Source organism: Crocuta crocuta, unplaced genomic scaffold (assembly GCF_008692635.1).
Source record: "Crocuta crocuta isolate KB4526 unplaced genomic scaffold, BGI_CrCroc_1.0 scaffold396, whole genome shotgun sequence".
NCBI classification, from domain to species: domain Eukaryota; kingdom Metazoa; phylum Chordata; class Mammalia; order Carnivora; family Hyaenidae; genus Crocuta; species Crocuta crocuta.
The window spans coordinates 4,396,511-4,421,475 of NW_027533259.1; the positions used below are offsets into that span (position 1 = coordinate 4,396,511).

General features: G+C 34.9%; 1 protein-coding gene across 1 annotated transcript in view; it reads right to left on the reverse strand.

Annotated features, from left to right (window-relative positions):
- MAGI2 (membrane associated guanylate kinase, WW and PDZ domain containing 2) overlaps nucleotides 1-24,965 on the reverse strand; it is a 966,486-nt gene that overhangs the window by 329,258 nt on the left and 612,263 nt on the right. The window contains exon 8 of the mRNA XM_077746976.1: nucleotides 3,856-3,913. Coding sequence (XP_077603102.1) covers nucleotides 3,856-3,913 — 58 coding nt within the window. The remainder of the gene's footprint in view (nucleotides 1-3,855; nucleotides 3,914-24,965) is intronic.

Consider the following 24,965-nt stretch of genomic DNA (forward strand, 5'->3'; position numbering starts at 1 on the left):
ACCAGAGGTGGGCCAGGGAGGAGACATTCTCTCGGGACCCTTCATTCTTCTTAATGATGTGTTTCAGAGGCTTGTTGGGACCATTACAGATTTTGAATGTTAAACTTAAGGGACACATTTTGAGCAAAAGTTGGAGTCTAGGCTTTACAGTCAGAGTGTCTGGGTCTAAATTACAGCCATTCTCAATAATGCGTGATACTGATTAAGTTACTTAATTTTACTATCTCTACACTTGAGACAATCTACCTTCTTATCACTATAGTGAGAATTATAAATGTGGTAAAGACTGTCGAGTACTTAACCCAGTTCATGGCGTCATCAACAATTCTGATCATCTGATGATGAGGATGGTAGTGATAGTTTTTCTGAATTTTGAATATATTAAACCTAAAGTCTTAAAAGTGATTTTGCACAGGACAGAATTGTGGTATAGAAGGGTAAAATCGGTAATAGTGGTCAAAACCTAGTCAATTCAAGTTTTTCAGTTTTGAGTTGAATAAACATTTTCCTGCTATTGACTGCCGGAATTGCTACCTGCTTGTCTGTGGCTCACAAGGAGAATGAGTGCTTGTGCAGCTGGGCTAGAGGCACAGGCTCATTTCATTCTGGCATGCCCTGCTGACAATAGAGTCCACTCTGCTACTTCTGCTCCCAGGCGCTGGTCTCTTTGAACAGAGTGACTGACTGCTAAGTTAGACTTCTAGTGTCTCTGCACAGGCTTTTTTGGCCACTAGGTGGGAAGGTGGAATGTTTGTCATATTTTGTAACCATACCTCTAATTGTGTGAGTGTGTAATTAAACACCAAAAAATGATAGCTCTGCAGAAAACCCGCTGTCCATCATTATTAATAGAATTAGTGAATCAACATTTTCTGAATGATAGGTTTACAATGAAGACCATTTTGCTCTGTTACATTAACTGAATATCAATATTACAAATGTATATGATTTGAAGATATTGATATCAATGTTATTGCTACAATTATAAATGGTGTCTAATCTAGGTATATTGTATCATATATATGATATCTGTAATGAAAAATTGATATAACTTAAATTAGACAATTATTATTTTTTGGTATAATTAACTATATGAAATTAGGTGGCCTCTTTTCAACAAAAATACTTATGGGCTGAAAGTGATGACTAACCACTTTGCTCAATATGTATTCATACAGTTTCCACCAATAAGACTACTTTAGAACAAATACATACCATGTGAAAATAATAGTGTACTAGAGATGCAATTCACATTTTTTGGGAACAAACCACATTAATAGATATATTTCAGTTAAAATGGACAAGTTGTCTTTGTTGTGACAGAAGATATCCCTGATTTCAAGTAAGGTTGATATTTTATAGAATAAATGCAGGTATCTGAATTATTTTGATGATTTTTTTCCAAAGGACATTGCTAAGAAATGGTATATAATTCTTCTTAAAATTTATCTTTAGATTTGAATTTTTTGTCTTAATTTTCTGGTTGGTCAGATACACCCCATTCATCTACTAATTAGTGCTGGTATGTGTCATGACAAGTGGTAGAATGGGATGCAACGTGAAGGAAGTTAAAACAATCTGACTCACTAAGACCTGTGTGTATGATGTCACAACCACTTGAAATCTAAAACTATTAAATGTGGTGCTCTGATCTAATGATAGAAGACGTGACTGTCTAAATTATGAATAATTTTCTGACTATGGCAGTGATACGTGAAAAATTAAGTAGAGACATGTAGACAGAAATATAATTTAAGCAAAAATGAATAAAAAAGACAATCATTTGGCGTATAAAGATAATGAGGACAGCTAATGTCCAATTCAATAATTAACTGCAAGGGGTTTACCACAGTAGATCTTTACTTGAACAACACACACTTCAGTGATTAAGACGGTAGGAAGTATTGTTTTCTGATGTGTTGGGTGTCTCACTTCTATGATAGATAATTAAGGCAGGGAAGAAAGGTCTGAATTAAGTATTATTTTACACATTGAAACCAGCTTGAAAGCATTTAGGGGCATGGAAGAACAATCTAAAGAATTAGAATAGGGTGGGGGACATCAAACTATGTCTAGCAGGACAAATTTGGCCAGCTGTTTATCTTTGTAAATAAAGTTTTATTTGATGATAGCTATGGCCCTTCATTTAAGTGTTGCCTATGGTTGCTTTCAAGCTACAGTGGCAAAACAGAATAGTTATAACAGGTATCATATACCACCCCCCAAATATTTGCTGTCTGGCTCTTACTGGAGTTTGCTAATATCTGGACTAAAAAAAAAAATTCTTATTTAATGAATTCTGCAAGGAAGTGTATTAAACGTGAGATCTGATTTGTCACATATCTCAGTTTTCTTTCCTTACATGGAGCTACCTTGAATTTCAAGTGTAATATCTTAGGCACAGTACAGCCTGATTTAGTGAATTAAGACCAGCTAGCATTTATTGGAGACCTATAATGTTGATAAATTTATCCAGAAGCTCCAGCTATATTGTTATTAAAATATGTGTATTTTAATTGATTAACAAAAAATGAGACTGGGGGGGCTTATAACTATATGCAAGTGATGTCCCTTTATTTTTGCAATTAGTGATACCTCTAGGAATTTATTTTACTTTTTGCATCTCTTCCGTATCCACCTGACATTAGAGCATTAGATACTATGTAAGAAAACGGCACGTGGTAAATAAGGTGAATTCACCTCGACTTGAAATGACCGACAGAGATGCCGAATTTAGGAGTTTTCTAAAAGATGAAGGAGATACTCAAGGGCAGGAAGCATACAGGTCTTACTCATCATCATCTCCCCAGCACAAAGAAGGGGTTGATACTTAGTAAAAATTCAGTAACTGAATATGGTTACCAAAACATTTTAGCAATGATGTCATCGAGCCCTAATCCTTTGCCATCTAGATTATTATTGTTAAACAGACATGATTAGAGAAAATAGAGTTAGATCTTGATAAATAATGTGAACACCTTATGTTTTTCAGTCCCTACATCTCTTGGGTAGTAAACTCCTCATAAGCAATGTATATGCTTTGCTATTCACCCAAATAACATTAACAACGTTACACACTAGAAAGAATAAAAAAATTCTCTATCAGAAGAGGGGGTTCCAGAAAAGCAAGTTGTATATTTAACTTTTGGGAATTATGAATATTACTTGATTTCCCTTAATATATATATATACATATATACATACATATACATAATATACACACACACACATATATATATATACACATACATATGTGTATATATATATATATATATATATACAAAGCCCTATTAGGTTCTTTATTTGAAATAAAATGATCCATAGAGAGTGTATATACTAAGCCACATTAAAGCAATGCAACCTCCATTAGACAACATAAAAGTCCAATCCACAGAAAGAATGCTATTGATTGGAAATGGGGCCTTAAAAGAGAAAAAAATATATCTAAATTTTATTTCATCCTTCAGCTGGAAAATATGGCTGCTTTATTTAATTGGTTTCAAAATCTAGTTTAATAGAATATCTCTTTTGCACAATTAGTCAGCTCCCAACATTTTGATTGCAAAATGAAGGGCATTTGCTTTGATATCTTTAATTATCACTCACTTAGAGGACAGTGTGAAACACTTTTCCAATTGGTGTTTGAGAATCATAAGTCAAAGGAAAAGAATGACAAATTAGCTAGCTGGAGAAGGAAGAGACAGCTAGCTGATGATACTGCAGTCTTTGTGGATATTTCAAATTAAGATGAAAGAGAAATAAAAGGGTTGTTAGCCACACATGCTCAATAAATGAAATACTAACACAATTTCACAACATGTTAATAACAAGTTAATAGCAAACTTAAAGACTTACTCAACATAGTAAGTGCCATATATGGGATCATCAATTTTTTCCCAGCCATATGGAAGCTCTGAAAAATAAAGAGTTATTTTTTTCAGTAAATAAGCAACAGATATCACAATTTCTAATAAAAAGGAATATAATTTAATTGTTCACACGTTGAAGAAGTAGTCTACCAAAGTGGAAGAAAGCATTCAGAGTCAGCAGCAAATTTCTGACACATATTGTAGGAACTATAAGAAGCACTAACTTGAAAATTGGCAGTTAAAACACAGAGCTCCCCTCTCTGCAGATATACTGCTGGGGCTAGCTGTCTATCCCACGCCAAGCGGTAGGATGGCACGTCACTGTGTTATCACCACTCAAGGCAATACAGAAGGCAAATTGCTTTCCTGAAAGTGCAAACCATTTCCTTATTTATTTGTGTTGTTAAAAGAGGCATTCCAGGATAAAGATCATATTTTCAAAATACCTTTCTGAGGATAGCAAATAGTTTCTGATGACCAAACAAAGGCATTTTAAATTCTCAATTGACATCCTGCGACTCAAGATGGTTAGCTGACTGTTCTCTCCACACGGGGCAGAATTTGAACGCCGCCAATATACTCTCTAGGCATGGTTTTTAAAGTCTAAAATTTTAAACCCACGTTCCTTGGCAATATGGTTCATATTTGCTATTCTTCATGGCTAATTTTAATATACACATGTAAAATTATCAACAAGAGTGTACATGCTTCTATAGGCAAAAACATGCTCTTTGAAAACAAGATTTTGCTTTATGATGCTGTTTTCTAAATACATTGGAGACTTTATAATTATTAACTCCTATAAATATGAAGAATATTATATTTTTCTTGGTAGATATTAATTATATATGCACAGAACTTAGAATCTAAGTAAGATATATAAGAATATTATATTTTTCTTGATAGATATTAATTATATAAGCATAGAACTTAGAATTTAAGTTAGACATAAGCTTTCTAGGATATGCTGAAATGAAATTTAAAAGTTTTATTATTAGAGTAATAACACATATTCACCATAGGCAAGGCACAGTTATAAAAAGAAAATTAGAATTATCTGCAATGTTGACATCCAGAGATAACCATTGTTAACATTTTGGTGAATATCCTTCAAGTATTTTTATACATAGATATTTATAACTAATTTTTTAAAGAAATTAGATCAAAGAGTGCACATTTTTTTTATAGCCTGATTTCTACTTAACAAAATATCAAAGGCATTTTCAATGTGAATGAGCGTTACTGCACAATACCACTTTGAAGCAGCAGAGTGGTGGTCTGTGGTATGGCTAGAGCCTGTATAACACCACCTCTTCTGTTACTGAACTTATGGGACTTTCTAGTTTTTACCTGTTATATGTCATCTGTGTTGAACTTACCAAAACCTAAGTCTTTCATCATTTTCCTAGTCACTTAGTCATAATATAGTTCCTGGAAGTGGAATTTTGGATTAAAGGGCATGTACCCTTTTTTGGCTCTTGATATAAATTGCCAGATTAGCACTGTCCTACTCACAAAATAAAACAATTTATAATCTCTCTGGGGGTCTATGAATAACTTTGCTCTTTTGTACTATTGAATAAAATGCAGGTCTGTGAGTCTTCATCCAAAACTTTTATGGACAGTTAGGTTTTAGAATTAAGAAGTTTTCTGATTTTCAGAAGTTAACATGATGCAAATGTCTTCTGTCCCATAACACTCCACGTACAGTCTGGGGAAGCAGTTTTTAATCAAATACATGAGCATTTATGCAGCCAAAATGATGTGATTTGTACCAAGATACACAAATAAGGACTACTTCATATCATTGAGCAATGTTTTGCTTCCAGAGTGTCCAGGTCAGGTTACATTTTGCTGCCAAATGAGTTACAAAAGACAGTTTTAAGAGCTTCCGAATTCTTGGATATGCAGATAAAGTATTGTGTATCATTATTTTAAAAATGAACCAAATTGATATTAAAATGACAACTTGTAGTTGTTTTAAGTTACCTTTCTTGGGTTGCTAGCTAGCTGGAACAGTTTTTGTAGGTTTAACCTCAGGCAATTGTTTTTTCTTTTGAACATTTCTCATTTTTAAAAGTCAATTCCTAAGAGTTCTTTATGTTGTAAGGATATTAATCCTTACTCATGTTGCATATGTGTTTTTGAGTTTGTTTAGATTTAATTTTATTGAACATTTTCTTTTACACATAGATGTTTTAAATTTTATTTGGTAAATTTCTCAGTGTTTTCATTTATGGTTTTGTCATTGGAGTCTACTTAAATTCTGGAAGTAGTTTCTAGTGTTTCTTTATCTTGTTTTAACATAGAGTCTAGGCTATGACTTTATTTATATCTCCTAGATTAGTTATGTCTTAATGAATATGTGACACCAAATTGTGGAATACCTTAAGAAATTTGTTTTTCAAAATGATAATAATAGCATTACTGAATATTTACTATGATGGACTTTCCATCCTGTCTTATTTATCCCAAAAGAACTCAGAATTTAAAATCCCTGTATTCTGCTTCCAGTGATCTTAACCAATTTAGATATCAATTTAGATACTCTGCTTAGCACAGCATAAACAACACTTAATTTAGATTAAGGACAATAATGGTCCAGATGGTTTTCACCAAATCCCCCTAGCTATTGGAGAATTTGCCTATTAAAAAGAAGAATCTGTTTGACAGACATCTACTGAGTGCCCTTTACAAGCAGCTAAAGTAAAAGAATATAGAGGATAGCAATTGATATGACAATTTATTAATATGGCTGAATACATGGGTTTGTATTTATAATAGATTTATCATGTCATGAATACAATAATATATAAAATAATCAAATTCAAGAATATATAGAGTATGGTTAATTTTATGGATACTAGTCTTGTGTCTTAATGGTATTGTTATATGGAAGCATATAATGGTCGAATTTTTAAAATTATCTTTTATAATGTAAATTGTTTCTTATCTTTGACTCTTTCTTTAAGCAAATTACTAATTCTAAGCAATGCATCCCAATAGTACAGAGTTAACTGATTCCTTATCTTCCTAGAATCGCAATGCTAAAGGCTCTGGAAACTATTTAGTATCCTGCGTCACTTGCCATCATGAAGTATTCATCAGAATTTAAGGGCAATCTGGGGCGCCTGGGTGGCTTAGTCGGTTAAGCGTCTGACTTTTCGCTTAGGTCATGATCTCGCGGTTCGTGGGTTTGAGCCCCGCGTCGGGCTCTGTGCTGACTGCCAGCTCAGAGCCTGGAGCCTGTTTCAGTCTGTCACTCCCTCTCTCTCTGACCCTCCCCTGTTCACGCTGTCTTCCTCTCTTCTAGAAATAAATAAAACATTTAAAAAAAAATTTAGGGGCAATCTGACTTGCTTTGCCTAACGTATCAATATATTTTGTTTGTTTGCTGGCCTGTTTTACATTTCCAAAATAAATTTTTAATTCATTCTAAAACAAAATTATATGTTATAAACATTTATACTCTAAATATTGAAGTATTTTCACCATTAGTGATCCTTGACTCACAATTTTTTGTGGGGGAAGTAATTTTATTAAACATTTTATTTAATATATATGAAAAACAATCTTATATAAAATTTTTTTTTACCTTTATTTATTTTTGAGATACAGAGAGAGAGAGAGAGACAGAGAATGAGCTCAGTGGGGGCAGAGAGAGAATGAGACACAGAATCTGAAGCAGACTCCGAGCTTTGAGCTGTCGGCGCAGAGCCCTACAAGGGACTGGAACTCACCAACTGCTAGATCACGGCCTGAGCAGAAGTCAGCCACTTAACTGACTGAGCCCCCTGGTGTTCCCTTATTTACTTACTTATTTATTTATTTATTTTAGTTTTCTGCCACATTTGGGCCTAAGGTGAGAAGAGACAGGAAAACATAATGAGAGCTAGATGATATGTATTAGGCATTGTTTTAGGTATATCATAAAAAAACAAATCAATCCCCAAAATTGACTTGTAAGGTATATTATTATCATACTTAATTACAAGATGAGGAAATGAAGATACCAAGAAGTTCTAACAGTTAATGGTTCAAGTTTTAAACTTCTACATCTCAATCCAGAGCCTGCATTTTAATTAATTATTTTATTATTTTTTCATTTGTTTATTTTGAGACAAGATGATACACTAACCCTCTGCTCTAAAAAGCTATTATTCATTTTATTTTAAATATCTGCAGGGGATTCATAGATAAATGTTACAAGAAATCAGTAATAGACACATACATCAGTTCATATGTAAATGTGGCAGAATGCATATACAAATCTACAAGCAATGTTTAAATGCTCTGTATGTGGGAATATGGATGTGTGTGGGTGCATGTGTGTGTGCACGTAAATGTATGTGTATATTCCCCTTAATGACATTTGCTTGAGTAGCCAAGAAAGGTCTAGGCTAGAATGTCAGTGAAAAAACACAAGTTTTTCTTCACTTATAAAAAGACAATTCATAAAAAGAACTTCTTATAATTATAAGCTGAATAGTATATATCTAGTTGATGAAAAGTTAAGAAAGTTAAGAATCATCTTACACTGTGAAAATGAGCTATTTGGACTTGAATTAGTTTTTAAAAACAAATTGCTTCTCTTTGAAATCAAGCTAACAATTGAGAAAAAGAATTTCCAGTTTTGTACTGTTTGCCCAATTAGGCAAGCTAGGAGCTTGGAGCTCTTGGGTCCTGGGTTATTTGGAGTACTATATTCATTAATACCCAGCACATTTGAGAATGATTACGGTCACAGTAATGAAAGAATAACATATACTATGCAACAAGGGAAAATAAACATTTGAGATCAACAAGGTTAATGCTGCATTAAAACCTGTTTTAATTGAGATTTTCCTCAGGCCATGAAACCATGGAACAAATTCAGTGACAAGATATTCCTATCATGATCTACTCTGCAAAGTCTGTGCTAAGGTCGACATTAACTTATAGTCAATCTAGTCTATAAGAAGATAAAAGAATGAAAAAGGCATCCAGTTATGCCTGGATTCTGCCACAGTCACCACACACACACACACACACACACACACACACACACACATTGCTTATTTGTTCTTTCCAATTTATTTATTTGTTTGTGTTTATTTTTTATGTCCATTTTCATTGCAAAACAATCCGAGACTCCTTTATGCTAGTGCACAAGAAGCAGTTTTCAGGTTGCAACTGGGAAACTTGTAGAATCCAAGGACAGTATTTCTTTTAGAAATGGGACCCAAATACTGGGGCAGCTGTAAAAGAGCTAGGTATGATATACACCTTAGAAAGATCCTGTTTGTCTCACTCACTTTGTCTTTTAAACTATGCCCCTTTTCTCTATGTCTCTCTTTCAGTTCCAATTCCACTACATCGCCTTCTTTCTTTTCTCCTGAGTCTCTACTTCTCTGACTCATTTTGCATATGTCCTAGAATGGCCACCCCATACCTGACTCTATGTTACTTTTTATCTTAAGCACTGCTATCACTACTTTGATCTCTGAGTTTCTCAATTCTGTGGCCCATCTCCCAAAGGATTCATGAATCTAGCTCATTTTCTTCAAAATAGATTCAAGTGACTTGACTTGGAAGATCAATGTAATGGTTGCCCTCAGGGGAAGAATCCACTCCCAGAATAATAGAGTATGGCAGGGGCCTGTGCGCTTTCAGTTGTACAAAACCACGTCTCACAAAATCAAATAGACAGACATCCTATAAAATAACTGGTCAGCACTCTTCAAATGTGTCAAGATCATGAAATAGAAAAACAGATTGAGGTTCCATCACAGTGTGAAGGAAACTACTGAGACATGGAAACTAAATGAATTGTAGGATTGGGTCCCAGACCAGATAAAGGACATTAGGGCATTGACTGGTAAAATTCAAGTAAAGTTTGTAGATTAGTTAATAGTTTACATGAATGTTAATTTCCTGGCTTCAGTAATTGTACTCCTGAAAGATGTTAACATTAGGGGAAAGCTAGGTGAGAGATACATGGAAACAACATAGTATTTTTGCAAATTTTGGAGATCTAAAATACTTTCTAAATAAAAACACTGAAAAAAGCTATTTTACCAACTCTCACTATCAATTAGATGACTTCTACCCACACTTCATTAATTTTCCATCTGATACATATAACACTGAATTTGTTTGAAAAATGTTAATTTAAAAAATTAATCTTTATTTATTTTTTCTTTTGAGAGTGAGACAGAGAGACACAGAATGTGAGCAAGGGAGGGGAAGACACAGAATCTGAAACAGACTCCGGGCTCCGAGGCGTCAGCACAGAGCCTGATGTGGGGCTCAAACCCAGGAACTGTGAGATCATGACCTGAGCCAAAGTTGGACCCTTAACCGACTGAGCCACCCAGGCACCCCTAATTTTTTAAACAAAATAAGAATGTAGGAGTCTGTATTTATATTTTTTTATAATATGTTGATTTCTTTCAATAGATAATTCCAAGAGACTTTTGATTTTGCTATTTTACCTTTTTTTTTTCTCTTGCCTATCTTTCTGCTCACTAGAGAAAGTAGGTAAATACATTTTGTTTAAGTGTTACTGCATCTTGAATCTTAGAATATACAGATTCAATAATATGGTTTAAAAATCTGGAGTCAGGCTATTCTTTTCTGGGACACTGTCCTGTATCAGCCACAGCATAGCTCAACTCCAAAGTTGTATGGAGCCCCATGCTGGTGGGTAGCTTAAAATTCTCTCTAAAGCCAGAAAGGCAGACAAATTTAGAAGGCAATAAAATACTGGAAACAAGAAAAGGGCCAGAATGAGAAACCATTTCCAGTAACCCTGTAGTAAATTTTTGGACTTTTTTTTGTTGTTTAAATTTAGGCTCTTGCTGTTGTATTTAAGAGGTAATAACATCACAACAGAACATAGAAACATACTAAGTTTCCTTAGTTTTAATAATATGGTGTGTAGCATACAATGTGAAATAGCTAATACTGATGTTAAAATATTTTCCTCCAGTTTTTTTTTAAGTTTATTTACTTATTTTGAGAGAGAGAATGTGAGCAGGGCTGGGGCAGAGAAAGAGAGAGAGGGAATCCCAAGCAGGATCTGTGATGTCACCACAGAGACCAGCATGGGGCTTCCTCCCATGAACTATGAAATCATGACTTGAGCTGAAATCACCTGAGCCACCCAGGTGCCCCTTCCTCCAATCTTTATTAGATTTTTGCTATATACATAGTGTACAAATTAGGAATTATATTACATTTTTCTGGAAAAATGATATAATTTGGTTCCAAGTAGTTCTTAGGAGTTTTAGCAGTTATTAGGACTGTAAATGAGTTTATACAAGAGTCCTCAGCATGAGTTATTATAAGAAATACATTTTTAGGATGAAGGAGAAAAAGAAGGAAGAGAAGGATACTGTACAAGTATAAAATATACAAAACACAAATTTTTCTTATTAATAAACTTTATTATATTTTTGTCTGTTCTTTTCCTGTATTCAAAAATGCATTTGTGATTATAAAAGTAAACTCTGAATACATTCTGGTTTTTAACAAAATTCATTTAATATTGATATATGAAGAAATGGGCACTCAATAATGTTTTGATCATTCAGGGGCCCTTTTCTACCTGGAAAAAAAGTTAGCAAATACAGATGTGAACTTTTTCAGTGCTAACTTAAAGATAGCAGAGTACTGTAATCTATTTGAGTTGGTGACAAGAAGTGGTGGCTTGAAGGCATGGCACAAAAAAAGGATACTGTCTAGTAGAGACTCTGAAAAAGTCATACTTGCTTTAAGTTTGAAGCTTCACATGAAGGTCATAAAGTGATGAACCTAGTGTTTTCCTTTATATTCCTAGATCTTTGGAGAAAGGTCTGGCTCTAAAGTAAGATTCATATATGCTGAGAATTTGAAATATACATCTCCAGTTTCCTCTTAACCTTTGTAAGTCTATGTTAATCCTTTCATCGATCTATTTAGCATCATCATCCACTTAAAATTATTTATGGAAGGATACTGAGCACCTATAATATAAAGGCTGAGATGTAAATTTTAACCTCTCTGCTTATGCTGAAAAGCCATAAATATCCACTAAGAGAGCAATAAAACCACCCATAATGCATATCTACAACATAATTAGGAGATGGAAAATACTGTGAACTCAAAAGTTATATATAAGTAGAAATATAAATGCCTCAAGCCAGCAGAGTCAGCTCAGAAGCTCATTCTAGATCAGAAAGGTGTACAGTGTGCAGTAAAAAGGAGAGTGCTCCAGGAGCCAGGAGTGGAAAAAAAAACCAGACAAAATTATCCTCAGAAAGATATATTCCCATTAGGAGTGGGGAAATGCTGATAGCAGACCTGTTCATCAGAACATAGCTTCTGCAGAATTGAATGAAAGGAGTTTGGAAGTGAGAAGAAGGAGAAGTGGAGTCTTAGGAAGGCAGTGCTTAAGAAGAAGAGGGAATTGGGCCCCTGGGTGTCTCAGTGGTTTAATTACCTGACTTCTGCTCAGGTCATGATCTCCCCGTTTGTAAGTTAAAGCCCCTAGTTGAGTTCTGTGCTGACAGCTCAGAACTTGGATCCCACTTCAGATTCTGTGTCTCCCTCTTTCTCTGCTCCTGTCCCAACCTCTCTCTCCTTCCCTTCCTCTCTCTCTCTCTCAAAAATAAATATTTAAAAAATTACAAAAAAAAAGAAGAAGAAGAGGAAGGAGTTAATATCAATGGAGGAAATGGCCCTTAGAAGTTTGGTTATGACAGAAAAAGCATGAAGTAGAAATTAAGCAGCTGCAGAAACAAAACAGAGTTCTAGGTTCATAAGACATACCAATTACTCTCTCTAAAAAAACTAATTCAGTAAAGAATCAGTACTTCTTCACAAAAGAAACAGAAGAGGATGCTCCTAAACTAAGAATGTAGTAATTCACCAAATCCTTTATTTTTGCTTATATAAAACTATTACTGCTGGTCTATGAAAAAAATTTAAATCAATAGAAAATAGCAGACAGTTCATACATTAACAAATCAGAAACAAGAGTTAAAATAATACAGCTAATGAGAATTTGCTATCCTCCCTCATAAGAAAACAAAAACAGAAACCCAATTGAGAAAATTATTATGAAATCTCAAGATATTTTGAAACAAGTATGTATATACATAGACCAAACTTTGAATGAAAAATAAGAGCTTTGAATAGACAAAATCAGAAAGATAGTAGAGTTGACCCAAATAGAAAATGATGAATGATAATGAATAGAAAATACATATAAAAATTCTTTAAATTCAAACTAAATTAAAAGCTGTCCAAGAGGAAATAGATTCAATTGAAAATATAATAGGCATCATTAAGGAAAGACATGACAATAGTCACGAGAACAAAATGAAATAAACAAAAGATAAAAAGAATCAGAAAACAGTCACTAATATAAAAGATAAAGATGATCCAGTATATGTATAATTGGTACTCAAGAAGAAGAAAATAGCAGAATACTTGACATTATAATCCAAAAATAAAATAACTATATCTATATGTTGAAATGGCTCCCCATGTATTTGGAACATTGTCCCAGAACAATCAATTTCAAGATACATACCAGTTAGCCATTAGACTTAAAAAATTGAGAAAAAAAACTGGGTAAAAGACAAGTTCCTCACAGTGGGAAAAAAAATCAAGTTGATATCACATTTCAGGAACAACATATACAGACAACAGTGAAGTCGCATTGTAAAGAATCTCAAAGAAACAGTGAGCCAAATTTTATATGCAGCCAATCTAGCTTTCAAATATCAACACACACACACACACACACACACACACACACACACGAGTTTAAAATATGCAAGAACTCCCTCCTCATCAGGGAAATACAAATCAAAACCACACTGAGATANGCAAGAACTTAGGGAATGCTGTATCCAAGAAACCTTCCTGAGGTACCTACTAAATTAAACCACCTTAATTGAACCAAGAGATGACTGGAGAAAAGAACTGATAGTAATCATTATACATTTAATTGTAGATATAAGTGTAAACAAAGGGTGGGAACAAGGATTAACTGTTGCTTTGGTACATGGTGAGAGTCAGAGTATCACTGACAGCTAGCAAGTGAACATGGCTTTATAAATAGGTATCAGAATAAAGGTAAATATTAGAACACAATACAGAATATTCTAACTACCAAAACAAACAAAATCCCAAAGAAAAGGCCGCCACAATCAATAGAACATGATATGGCCAATAAATGTAACATAAAATAATATGACCATTAAAACATAAAAATGAATGCAATTTACTCTCTCAAGATTTTCTGATTAGCTCATAAAGAAAAAACCCACTCTATGCAGTAAAGAATAGACATATTTAAATAAAGTAACTCAAAATGTAAGGCAAAAATATACCAGACATACAGAGGAAAAAAAGACAGCAGGGTTATAGTTTTGCTATTAGATTTAGAGTTCAAGTTAAGAGCATTAACCAGAATAAGAAACATTACTTTATAACAATAAAGGTCGCAATTCATAATGAAGATATAACAGATATGATAAATAATAAACTACATTTATAAAACGGTAACTAGAGGAGCTGCAAGAAGAGATAGAAATACGTTAATGACAAATATTTAAGACAGCTCCCAGTCTAAGATAGATCAAGTTGACAAAAATGACAGATATAGAGGAACTAAATATAGTATAATTAATTAGTCAAATCTTTCAGTTCTCCCTCTCTATCACTTTTTTTAGTTTTGCACCTCAGTAATGGAGAATATATATTCTTCTCAAGTACTCATGGAACATTCTTCATAATTGTTTATATATTACATTACAAAAAGTTTTAATAAGTTCTACAAAGCAGAAATAACACAAACAGTAATCTCTGACCATAAGACAATAAAATCTAGACATTAATAATAAAATCATAATCAATAGAGCTCTTATTTAGATATTAAAAACTCTAAATAAACAACTTTTGTGTCAAAAAGAAAATGTAAACTGAAATTGTAGAATTTCTAGAAGCAATGAGAATAAAAACACTAAGCAGCAAAATCTGTTGGGTAAAATTTAAACTAATCAGAGAAAATTTTACTATATATATGAATGAAAATAATGAAAATGAATTCCTAATTCCACAGCTATAGAAGGCACAGCAAAAGGATTCCTAAAGAAAAAACAAAGAAACAAAAGGAATACAAAGGAAGAAAGAAAACATTCATATGGTAGATAACTGAAGCAGGCTCTGTGTTGACAGCAGTGAGCCTAATGCGGGGCTCAAACTCACAAACTGCGAGATCATGACCTGAGCTGAAGTCAGATGCTTAACCAACTGAGCCACCCACGATCCCCTATTTTGCTAATTTTTAAAATGAAATAAGGGTGTCTGGGTGACTCAGTTGGTTAAGCATCCAACTTGGGCTCAGGTCATGACCTTTCAGTCTGTGAGTTTGAGCTCGGCCTGAGGCTCTGTGCTGTCAGCCCAGAGCCTGGAGCCTGCTTCGGATTCTGTGTCTCCCTCTCTCTCTGCCCCTTCCCCACTCATGCTCTGTCTCTCTCTGTCTCAAAAATGAATAAGCATTAAAATTTTTTTAAATAAAATAAAAATTAGCAAAATAAATACTAATTTAAGATTAAAAAATGATAAGTCACCTATAATAATGTAAGAAAGGACAAAATAGGAGCAATCATAAAAATTGTAGAATATCTTGCACAAACCTATGCTAACAAAATTGAAAATCTAAATGATATGGATAATTTTTTAGGAAAATATAATTTATCAAGATTGGCCCGCATAAGATAAAGCTTAAATAGACAAGGTTTCGTCATTGTACCATACTAAACTCTAAATGGAGAAGAAACAAATGAAACAATATGAATTTTAGAGATAAATTTCTTTATAAATTAGGTGTGAGGAAAGGCTTTCTTATGACTGAAACTTGACAAATTTGACTACATATAAGCGAAGGAGAATCTTTTGTACAGTCCAAAACACCAAAGTCAACATTAAAAGATAAATGACAAACTGAGACAAAAAGTTGTGTCACGTCTATCAGTGATAAAAGGCTGCTCTCCTTCGTATAAAAACTTATAAAAAGTGAAGGGAAAAAAAGAAAAAAAGAGACTAAAAACTTGATAGAAAAATGTACAAGAGGTAGGAATAGATAGTTCATAAAAAGTAATCACACATGTCTTTTACACATGAAAAGATGCCCAATTCCTTTATCACAAGAAAACTGCAGATTAACACTATATTGAGATACCGCTGCTTATCTATCAGACTGGCAAAAATTCAAAAGTTTGAGGACAGAGACTGCTGGGTGTCTCAGTTGGTTAAGCTCCAACTCTGGATTTCAGCTCAGTCATGATCTCATGGTTGGTAAGATTGAGCTCCGTATGAGATTCTCTCTCTCTCCCTTTTTGTGCCCCACCCCCCACTCACACACATTCTCTCTCTCTCAAAATAAATAAATAAACATAAAAAAAAAAACCCTCGAGGACACACCCTTTTGGGCGGGTGGTGGAAGAACTGGTCTCTCTCGTATCATTGCTGCTGGCTGGTCAATACTGATACAACCTCTCTTGAGGGGAATTTGGCATAAAATAGACACATTTTACCTTTCAATTCAACAGTCATTTCTCTAAGAAATTTCTTTATGTTTTCATCTTTAACAACATGAAAAACTCCAGAAATGTACAAGGTTATTCACCACAGTACTGTTTTACTAGCAAAACCATGGAAACAACCTCAATATCCAATCAGGGATAACAGTTTAAATAAATACAGCATATGCACACGGAGCTACAAAAGCTATGGAAAAATCTCTATGATCTGATATAGTGACTTGTGGGATAGATTGCTAAATAAAAACCTTCCTATGCTTATTCTTGAAAAAAAAAAAAAAAAGGTACACAAGAAACAGAGCCAGAAACTAAAGAAACTGCTTAATTAAAGGAGGTGGGCCTGAACAATAAAGTCAAAGCGATAGGAAGGAGAAGGAAACGTCTTTACAAATTGCATCAATGTGCTTTTATTCGAAAAAAAAAAAAACCTGAATAAAATAAGATGAAATAAATACCTAAAAGTGAATATAAACAAAAGCAAATGAACCTAACTATATATGAAATTGCTAACCACTCAGGATAAGAAAAGGCAAACATGAGAGAAATGTCAGATATAGGGATCGGGGCTTCATTATACAAAGACCCAGAAGATAAAAGCATTGAGGAATTAGCATTGAGGTTGGAGAATAACTATATTTATAATGCTGCACAATTTTGGTATGCTTTCCTGACAGTGAGGTTCAGGATACTGGTTTTTGATGCTTGAGGTTAATTTATATTAGTTTTTATGTCTTTTACACTGGGAAACCCTGTGGGCCTGGCACTTAGGAAAGATCTTCTTGAACAAAAAGCTGCAATAACAAAGTTTCAAGAATATGGGTGTGGGTTAAACATTAATTTTAGTGATTTAGACCTAAGGCCAGACTAGAGTTTAATAATTGAGAGAGGAGGCGCAGGTCCTTATAAAGGATAGGTTTGATGAAATTCTCCCTGACTGACACTTGCTCATAAGCTGACAGTGACCTTAGAGAGCTGATAGGTTCTTTGGGCATTACAAGGGCTGCAGAGGTGAACTCCATTCATTATGAGAATCTGCCCTTCTACGTAAACACAACAATCTCAGAAGAATTGTAGACACTGGGTATTTGGCTTTCAATAGAATGTAAGGCGTAAAGTTATTACAGCAGGAAACTTACAAAAGCCTGGTAATTCAAAGAAGGTATCTCTTCAGGGAGGGTCTATCAGAGTTCTGCCACCTGTGTGGGACCAGGAATGGCATTTTGGCTTCAAGATGCAAGGTCTTATTTAGAGATGAAGTAATACATGAATCTTGGCCTGTAAAGCTTCGAAGAGGTAAAGTTTAGGGAAGAGGTCAGGCACAGAGCCGGAGACTGGAGACTGATAGCCTTCTTTCTCCTTAGTTGTCATATTTCCCCTACTGGGAAAATTAATCTATTCTACAGGCTGCTGAGTCGATTACACAGCTCCAACTGGGGAGTGCAGACAGTGCTAACCAGCTCCTAGTATGTTCTCCCATGCTGGAACAGTCTGTATTTTAATTACTGACTCAGAGTAAAAATTGATGAATAATGATGGATTTAGGAATTGTTTAGCCACCATCTTCCAGGGAGTCAAGATAAAGACCAAGACAGGTTATGAGAAAGAAAGAAAAATCAAATTTTTGCTTTAATTCTTCACTTTACCTTATCAATAAAGCTTTTATTTTTTTAAATTTTTTAAATGTTTTATTTCTTTCTGAGAGAGAGAGAGAGAGAGGGAGAGAGAGAGAGAGAAAGAAAGAGAGAGACAGCATGAGCAGGGGAGGGTCAGAGAGAGAGGGAGATACAGAATCTGAAACAGGCTCCAGGCTCTGAGTTATCTGTCAGCACAGAGCCTGACACGGGGTTCGAACCTATGAACTGTGAGATCATGACCTGAACCAAAGTTGGATGCTTAACCGACTGAGCCACCCAGGCACCCCTCAATGAAGATTTTAAAGATTAAAAAAAATAGCTCAGATATATGGCTATATTTTACCATGGTTTTGGTGATGGTTGTGAGTGCTGTTTTCCTTTAATGTCCCTGAAATAACTAGCTTTTAATGGAATATTCTTTGGTTTTGTGGTTCAAAGTGTTCTTGCTGAGATCTGGATGTGTTAGTCAAAGTAAAATTTGCAACTAACTGCTGATGGCATTACGTAATAGAGCTCTCATAATGTAACATATTTTCTGAGCCCCTTTTTCATTCAAGAAATGTTTATTGCTCATGTACTTTGAAGGAAGCAGTGGGCTAAGCTGGGAAGTAAGGAACAAGTCTCAATATCCATGGAATTGATGGTTTGGGCAGAGCCAGACTTTAGACAAACACTTTCACTAATTATTAATTCATTATAATTTATGGTATATGCTATCAGGAGAAGTACATGTATATTTTACTCTACCTAAACCCTCCAGTAATTTTTGAAGAGCTTGGAATCACAGGTTGTTACATTTCATGGGTATAAGTCATTACAATTGATTTAAATAAACCTAATGCAATAAGTCAGCAACATACTTGTCAATTGGGTATTTTGGCGTAAATTCACACAACGGATGTTATTTTCCTAGTGAAATAGTCTTTTTAAATTGAATGAATTTGATATATACAAGAAAATTCTAACTATTTAAAATCTCTGGGGACAACTAAATATTGAACATCAATGCAGTTAAGGACTTAGAAAAATGAAATTTAAGATTTACTTATGTTTATTATATTTGATGAGCTGAATTCTACTTAGGAATATGCCCTAATTTCATTTTCTATTTAATATGCAGCCTCAGAGCACTGTTTAATTAAAATGCCACTTAGACCAGTGAAACGGATCAGACTGAGCACAGATCTAGGGCTGCTAACCAACATGCAGAAGGATGAGCTAGTTCTCGTGGCAGTGCTGTCTGAAGCACTGCCCACAATGTTGGGTCAAAGAAGCACCCTGACACTTCTGCATGCCATTAAATAGTAACATCAATTTTGCTTCTTTGCTTTTGCCATGACACTCATGGATCCTAAGAGACTTGCATGCTTCATAGGTAAGCATGCTGGACATCTGTCAAATTGGGGTGATGTGGGGTTGTCATAGAGCCTCTACTTTATCTGGTCTACTGAACTTTGTGTCTTTCTTCCAGAACGAAGAAGGGGTTCAAATACATTTTTTAAAAGGACACCAAAAAAGAAAAATCCATAAAAATACCATTTGTCAACATTCTCCAGGGAGAGGAAGGAAAAGAGGATAGCTTCCATATCTTCTGTGTTGTGGGATGTTTTTAAACATTAACAGAATAGACAGGCTGACCAAGCTCACAGTGCTCTGTTTTATACTTGTTCCGGGTGGAGAAAACATATACTTCTCAGCAGTACATGTCACAGATAGATCACAGAGTGTCAAAAGTAGTGAGAGTTGAGAGATAAAAGAGGGAGAGGCTTTCTCACAGCGTGAAAGGAGGAGGGTGAATATTCAGAGTGTAACGGTAACAATGAAATTTCTGATTCCCTACCTGATATTAATCTAAGGTGCTACTGCTGCCTATTAAAATTTAAGGATGAAAATGTCTACACACAGACATTAAATTATATTCATATAGCAAATGTGTGTGGGGGATTGTCTCAATGTTCTCTTCCAAAATAATTTATTGTCAAGATGATTTTAGCTAGATCCATAAGTAGATATACTGGAATCATAGTCTCTGCCCCCTACCCCATCTTGGCAATACAGTATAGTGAATGGTGACTTCACAGGACATATGAATATTTAAATTTGAGGTAGATGAATGGTATAAATGTTACAAATACGCCTTCAGTTACTGTATTATAATCTTAAATTATCATTATAGCAGCCACTATAAAAAAGCACCAAAGTGCCTATTATTAGAGACTGTGCTGGCATCTACCTTCACATATGAGCATTAGCTTCAAATATGGACCTTTTTCTGAAAAGGGGAAGTGGTGCAATTGTAATACAAATCCTAAATTTCCTGATCCACATACAAACAGAGTGATGCTTTCCATTACTAAGTTCCTAGCACAAAAGAGGGCAGAACATTTTTTCCAATGATCTGGCCACTGTGATTTACATGAATGTTCACCTGTTTAGCTCTGTCCCATATCTGCAGTGTTCTTGGAGAGAAGGACTGGATTAGATGTAGGAATAGAGAAATGAAATCTCATCCTAATAAAAAAAAACCCTATAAAACCTTTTTGATAAAATTGATAATATGGTAGTGAGGTATGATGTAGTAATGTAAAAACATTAGAGGATTTGGAATTAACATCATGTACGGCATCCCTGCTTTGCATTATAGTAGAAGGGAATAGAGAAACATAAAAAGCTGAGAGTGGGATTTTCCAATGCTATCTGTAGAAAAAGACCTGGAGTAGAAAACATGATGCCTGATGTGTCTGTAAGGTATCCAATGCACTGGGAAAATCTTGGAGAGCACTTTACCCAGTGAAAAATATTACTCCTATAAAGCTGTCAGAGTCTGTCTGAGCTTGGGTTACCTGGCATGTAAGAGCCAGTCAATCCCACAAATTAGGCTGCCCTGCAGGTGTGTCTAACTTACATGCCAACCTTTCAGGAAACGTTAAAGGACCAAGCAGAGGTGTGATTTGTACCTGTGGTAACAATTAGACTGTGTGTAAATCATACAAGCAGTGACAGTGTGGTATGAAGTAGCATTCAGCAACTTCGCGAGAGTTGACATGTAGAAATACAAACTTTTCAACACCAGTGGCACTGTGCAGACAAAGCACAAAGACTGTTTTGGAGGGTTACCTGGTTTAATAGAAAGAATCAATAATTTTTTATCTGTAATGGCCTTTTGAGGCAAAATGCACTGGAAATATTGATTTGTACACAGATCATTACTAGCTGAAATATTAATTGACATGATAATGGGGTCAAGGTTGTAGGGTACATTTAAAAATTTTTTTTAATGTTTATTTTTGAGAGAGACAGAGTGCAAGTGGGAGAGGGGCAGAGAGAGAGGGAGACACAGAATCTGCAGCAGGCTCCAGGCTCTGAGTTGTCAGCTCACAGCCCAAAGAGAGGCTCAAACTCACAAACTGTGAGATCATGACCTGAGCCGAGGTCAGAAGTCAAAGGCTTAACTAACTGAGGCACCCACGTGCCCCTAGCCTACATTTTCAGTGTAGTCTCAGATTCTTCTCCAAGTTTGCATTTTCAGAATCACCTCTCATACACACAAGGCATTTGGTCCAGACTAGAAGTATAATTAACATGATAGTTTTTTTTTTTTTAGCATTTATTTATTTTGAGACACAGACAGTGACTAGGGGAGGGGCAGGGAGAGAGGGAGACACAGAATCCAAAACAGGCTCCAGGCTCTGAGCTGTCAGTATAGGACCCCACATAAGGCTCAAACTCATGACCTGAGCTGAAGCTGGTCGCTTAATGGACTGAGCCACCCAGGTGCCCTAATGACAATAGTTTTTAAAACACATTAACACACTTCTTTTTCACACTTCTCTGTAGGTAACTCTACTTCTATTTAAGCACTTACTTATTTTGGAAAATTTAGGCCTGCTTAAGTGGGGATATCAAAGGGAAGAGTCAAGAATTGATGTCTGACTACCAAGGGAAGCCAGGGATGGGAGCAGTAGCTGGAGCTGCAAAGTCCTGGGAGACAGAACTCAGGGTGGGGAGTCCTTACAACTCTGGTCAAGGGCAAGAACCATAACGCGGGCAGGTGTAATCCATTCTGTAGCACAACAGCAAGGACAAAGAACAGCCGGCTGACCCCCAAACCACCTTTTTACCATATGGACACCTGCTCATCTACTACATGTACATCTTACATGTAAGAGAGAAGAAACCCGCTGGGGAAGAAATCTGATAGACCATTTGAGCTTTAATATTGACAGACTATTGCCCTCTTCCCTCCCCCACCCTCAACAAGGCTGTCTTCAACTTTAAAAAAGACAGAAAAAAGTCCTTAGTTGGCAGGCTCAAATTTTCTTGTCTTCCATCAAAGTAACCAAAGCTCCAAAGCAAATGATTATATAAAATTAAAGTCTATAAAATTTTCTTACATATGAATTGTAGTTTACAAATACAAACCTCGCTGTGATAGCATTAAGTCAGCTATTTATTTAAGTAAATATATTTGACAGAAATACTATAGGCTTTGGCATCAAACTTGATTTGAATTTTGGGTTTCCTCAGGTAAGCCTCAGGGTTGTTGTTTTTTTTTTTTATCCTGCAATGTGTTATAGAGAATAGAAATGTAGAGTGTCTGAAATGCTTGGCATTCAATAAACGTTAGATACTACTATGACTCCTACTCCCACTATTGCTGCTCTGTCATCATCATCATCATCATCATCATCATCATCATCATCATCATTGTTAACAGTAGTAATTGTAAAAGTAGCAATAGTAGGACCTGATGGAGTAATGGGTGCCAAGGGAACGTGGGGTCCATATTTGGAAGGTAGGGAAGGTAAAAATCATTAGTGGTTTTGCCTCATTACTGGAAGAAGAAGATGATTTCCTAGAATTATCTGAAATGTGGAAAAGAGCTGATAAAAGTGGGTGTGGAAAATGGTAACTGAAAAATTGTTAAGTGGGTGGATCTTTTCATTCTTTTCTTCCTGTGTAAACTTAGCTTGAAGCCTTTAAAATAAGACTGGCATTTAGCAGTGCAGTTTTAGCAGTGGGAGGAGGGGTCTCCATTATAAAAAAGATACTTTGGTACAAAGGGGTGCAACCGGGATTCATAAGGAAAATTATCTGAAGACCAATACAATTATGTCCAATTATAACTGTCTGTTTAATATAGATATAAGTGACTCTTTACAGAAAGATATGTTCTGGCTTTTTATCAGAAAAACGCAAAGTAACAAGCATATTTAAAATTATTTCTTTAGTTCACAAATCAAAATCACACCAGTACTACAAATACGGCCCTTGAAATAACAACAATAATTAAGATAAGATTTATATTTTTATTACAACATCCTTTTTTGTTTGATCTGGTGACATTTTCCTTTTAGTAAAATTTTAAGTGATTGAAAAATCTATTTCTGTTCAAAGATCAGTCAATTATTGTCACTCAGAGAAAATGCTGAAAAGTAAAAGATAAAATCTGTGTTTTAGAACTACAGTGTTAGAAAAAAAGATATCTTTTCACTGGAAAATAAATAGAAGGTGATGAAGAACCTGAAAGTTACTTTATGGATGTCAAAAATTAGCATACTCAGCATCCTGACAGAGATACAAATGAGTCCTAAATCTGCTGTGATGTAGGATGTTCCACAGCGAGAAGGGAGGGCTTGGAAAGCTCAGGAAGCCCAGATGTCACAAGACAGACTGAGAAGGGCTCCGTGGGCAGTGAAGAAAAAGAAAGCAACAAAGAGAGGGGAAGAATATGGTATACTATTGAGAAAAGGGAGTTATATTGACTTCCAAAGACTGTGTCATAACCATCTGCTTTGCCCCCTTCATGGTGAGAAACTTTAAAGACAGGGAGCATATCTTACTCATTTTTGTATTCCCAAAATCTAATATTAAATGTTTAGCCCAGGCATTTGTTAAAGGAATAGATGAGATCTTGTGCCCATGGTGACACTGGGAAAGATAAAATGTCTTACACCTGCATTTGAAGAAAAATCTCAGATTGGGTAGCACAAGAAATTTTGGCTTTCTATGACATTAATGTCTTAGTTGTGTTGTTGTCATGTCATGTCATGTTATGTTACGTATGTTATGTTATGTTCCTTTTTTTCACAAGTGTTAATTCAATTTTTAGTTAGGTATTCTTGTGGTGAGAGTTTTGTCTCATATTTCAAATATTTCCAGATCTCTGGGTTAGGGTGGAAAGGCAGAGGAAAAAGGTGATATTGGCCATGTCCCATAAAGCTAACTTCCTATCTAGTTACATTTGCCATAACACAAGTATTACAGAAGCACATATAGAGAAAATGTTTGAGTAAAGAATATGAAAAATAGGCATTAAAGTTTTGGTCACACTAGTTTTGGTAACAGGTTTTGGTAAATACTGGTTTTAGTAGTTTTCATTTTCCCTTTATGGATATTGTGTGCTTTTAACAACCAGACTAATACTTTTATTTTTTTACATTTTATAATAACACGGGTGAAGTAGTACTGTGCAATACTTTTACATTTTCTTAGTTTAATTTTACAAACCACTGTACACTTCCAAATTTATTCTTCTGTATTTGAGACCTAGACACAATCTTTTATTGAGACAGATCCCAAATTTCTCTCAAACTCTTTCTAGGGGCAATATATTAAACTCTTGTTAGACATAGAATTCATTGTAAGTGAAGGTGCCTAATACCATATGTTTTCAGCATAAAACATATAAATCAATGAGAATATTTAAGAAAATCATAGGAATGAAAGAAATTTTCAGATGTCACTGGGTTCATTTCCATTTTTTCTATTGGCTTTATATTTACCATATGGACAGAAAGATAGATTAATGCCTTTTATTCTATTTTATGCACAGACTATTTTTTATTTGAACATTATAAAACTCACTACTCATTTACTCAAGGTTT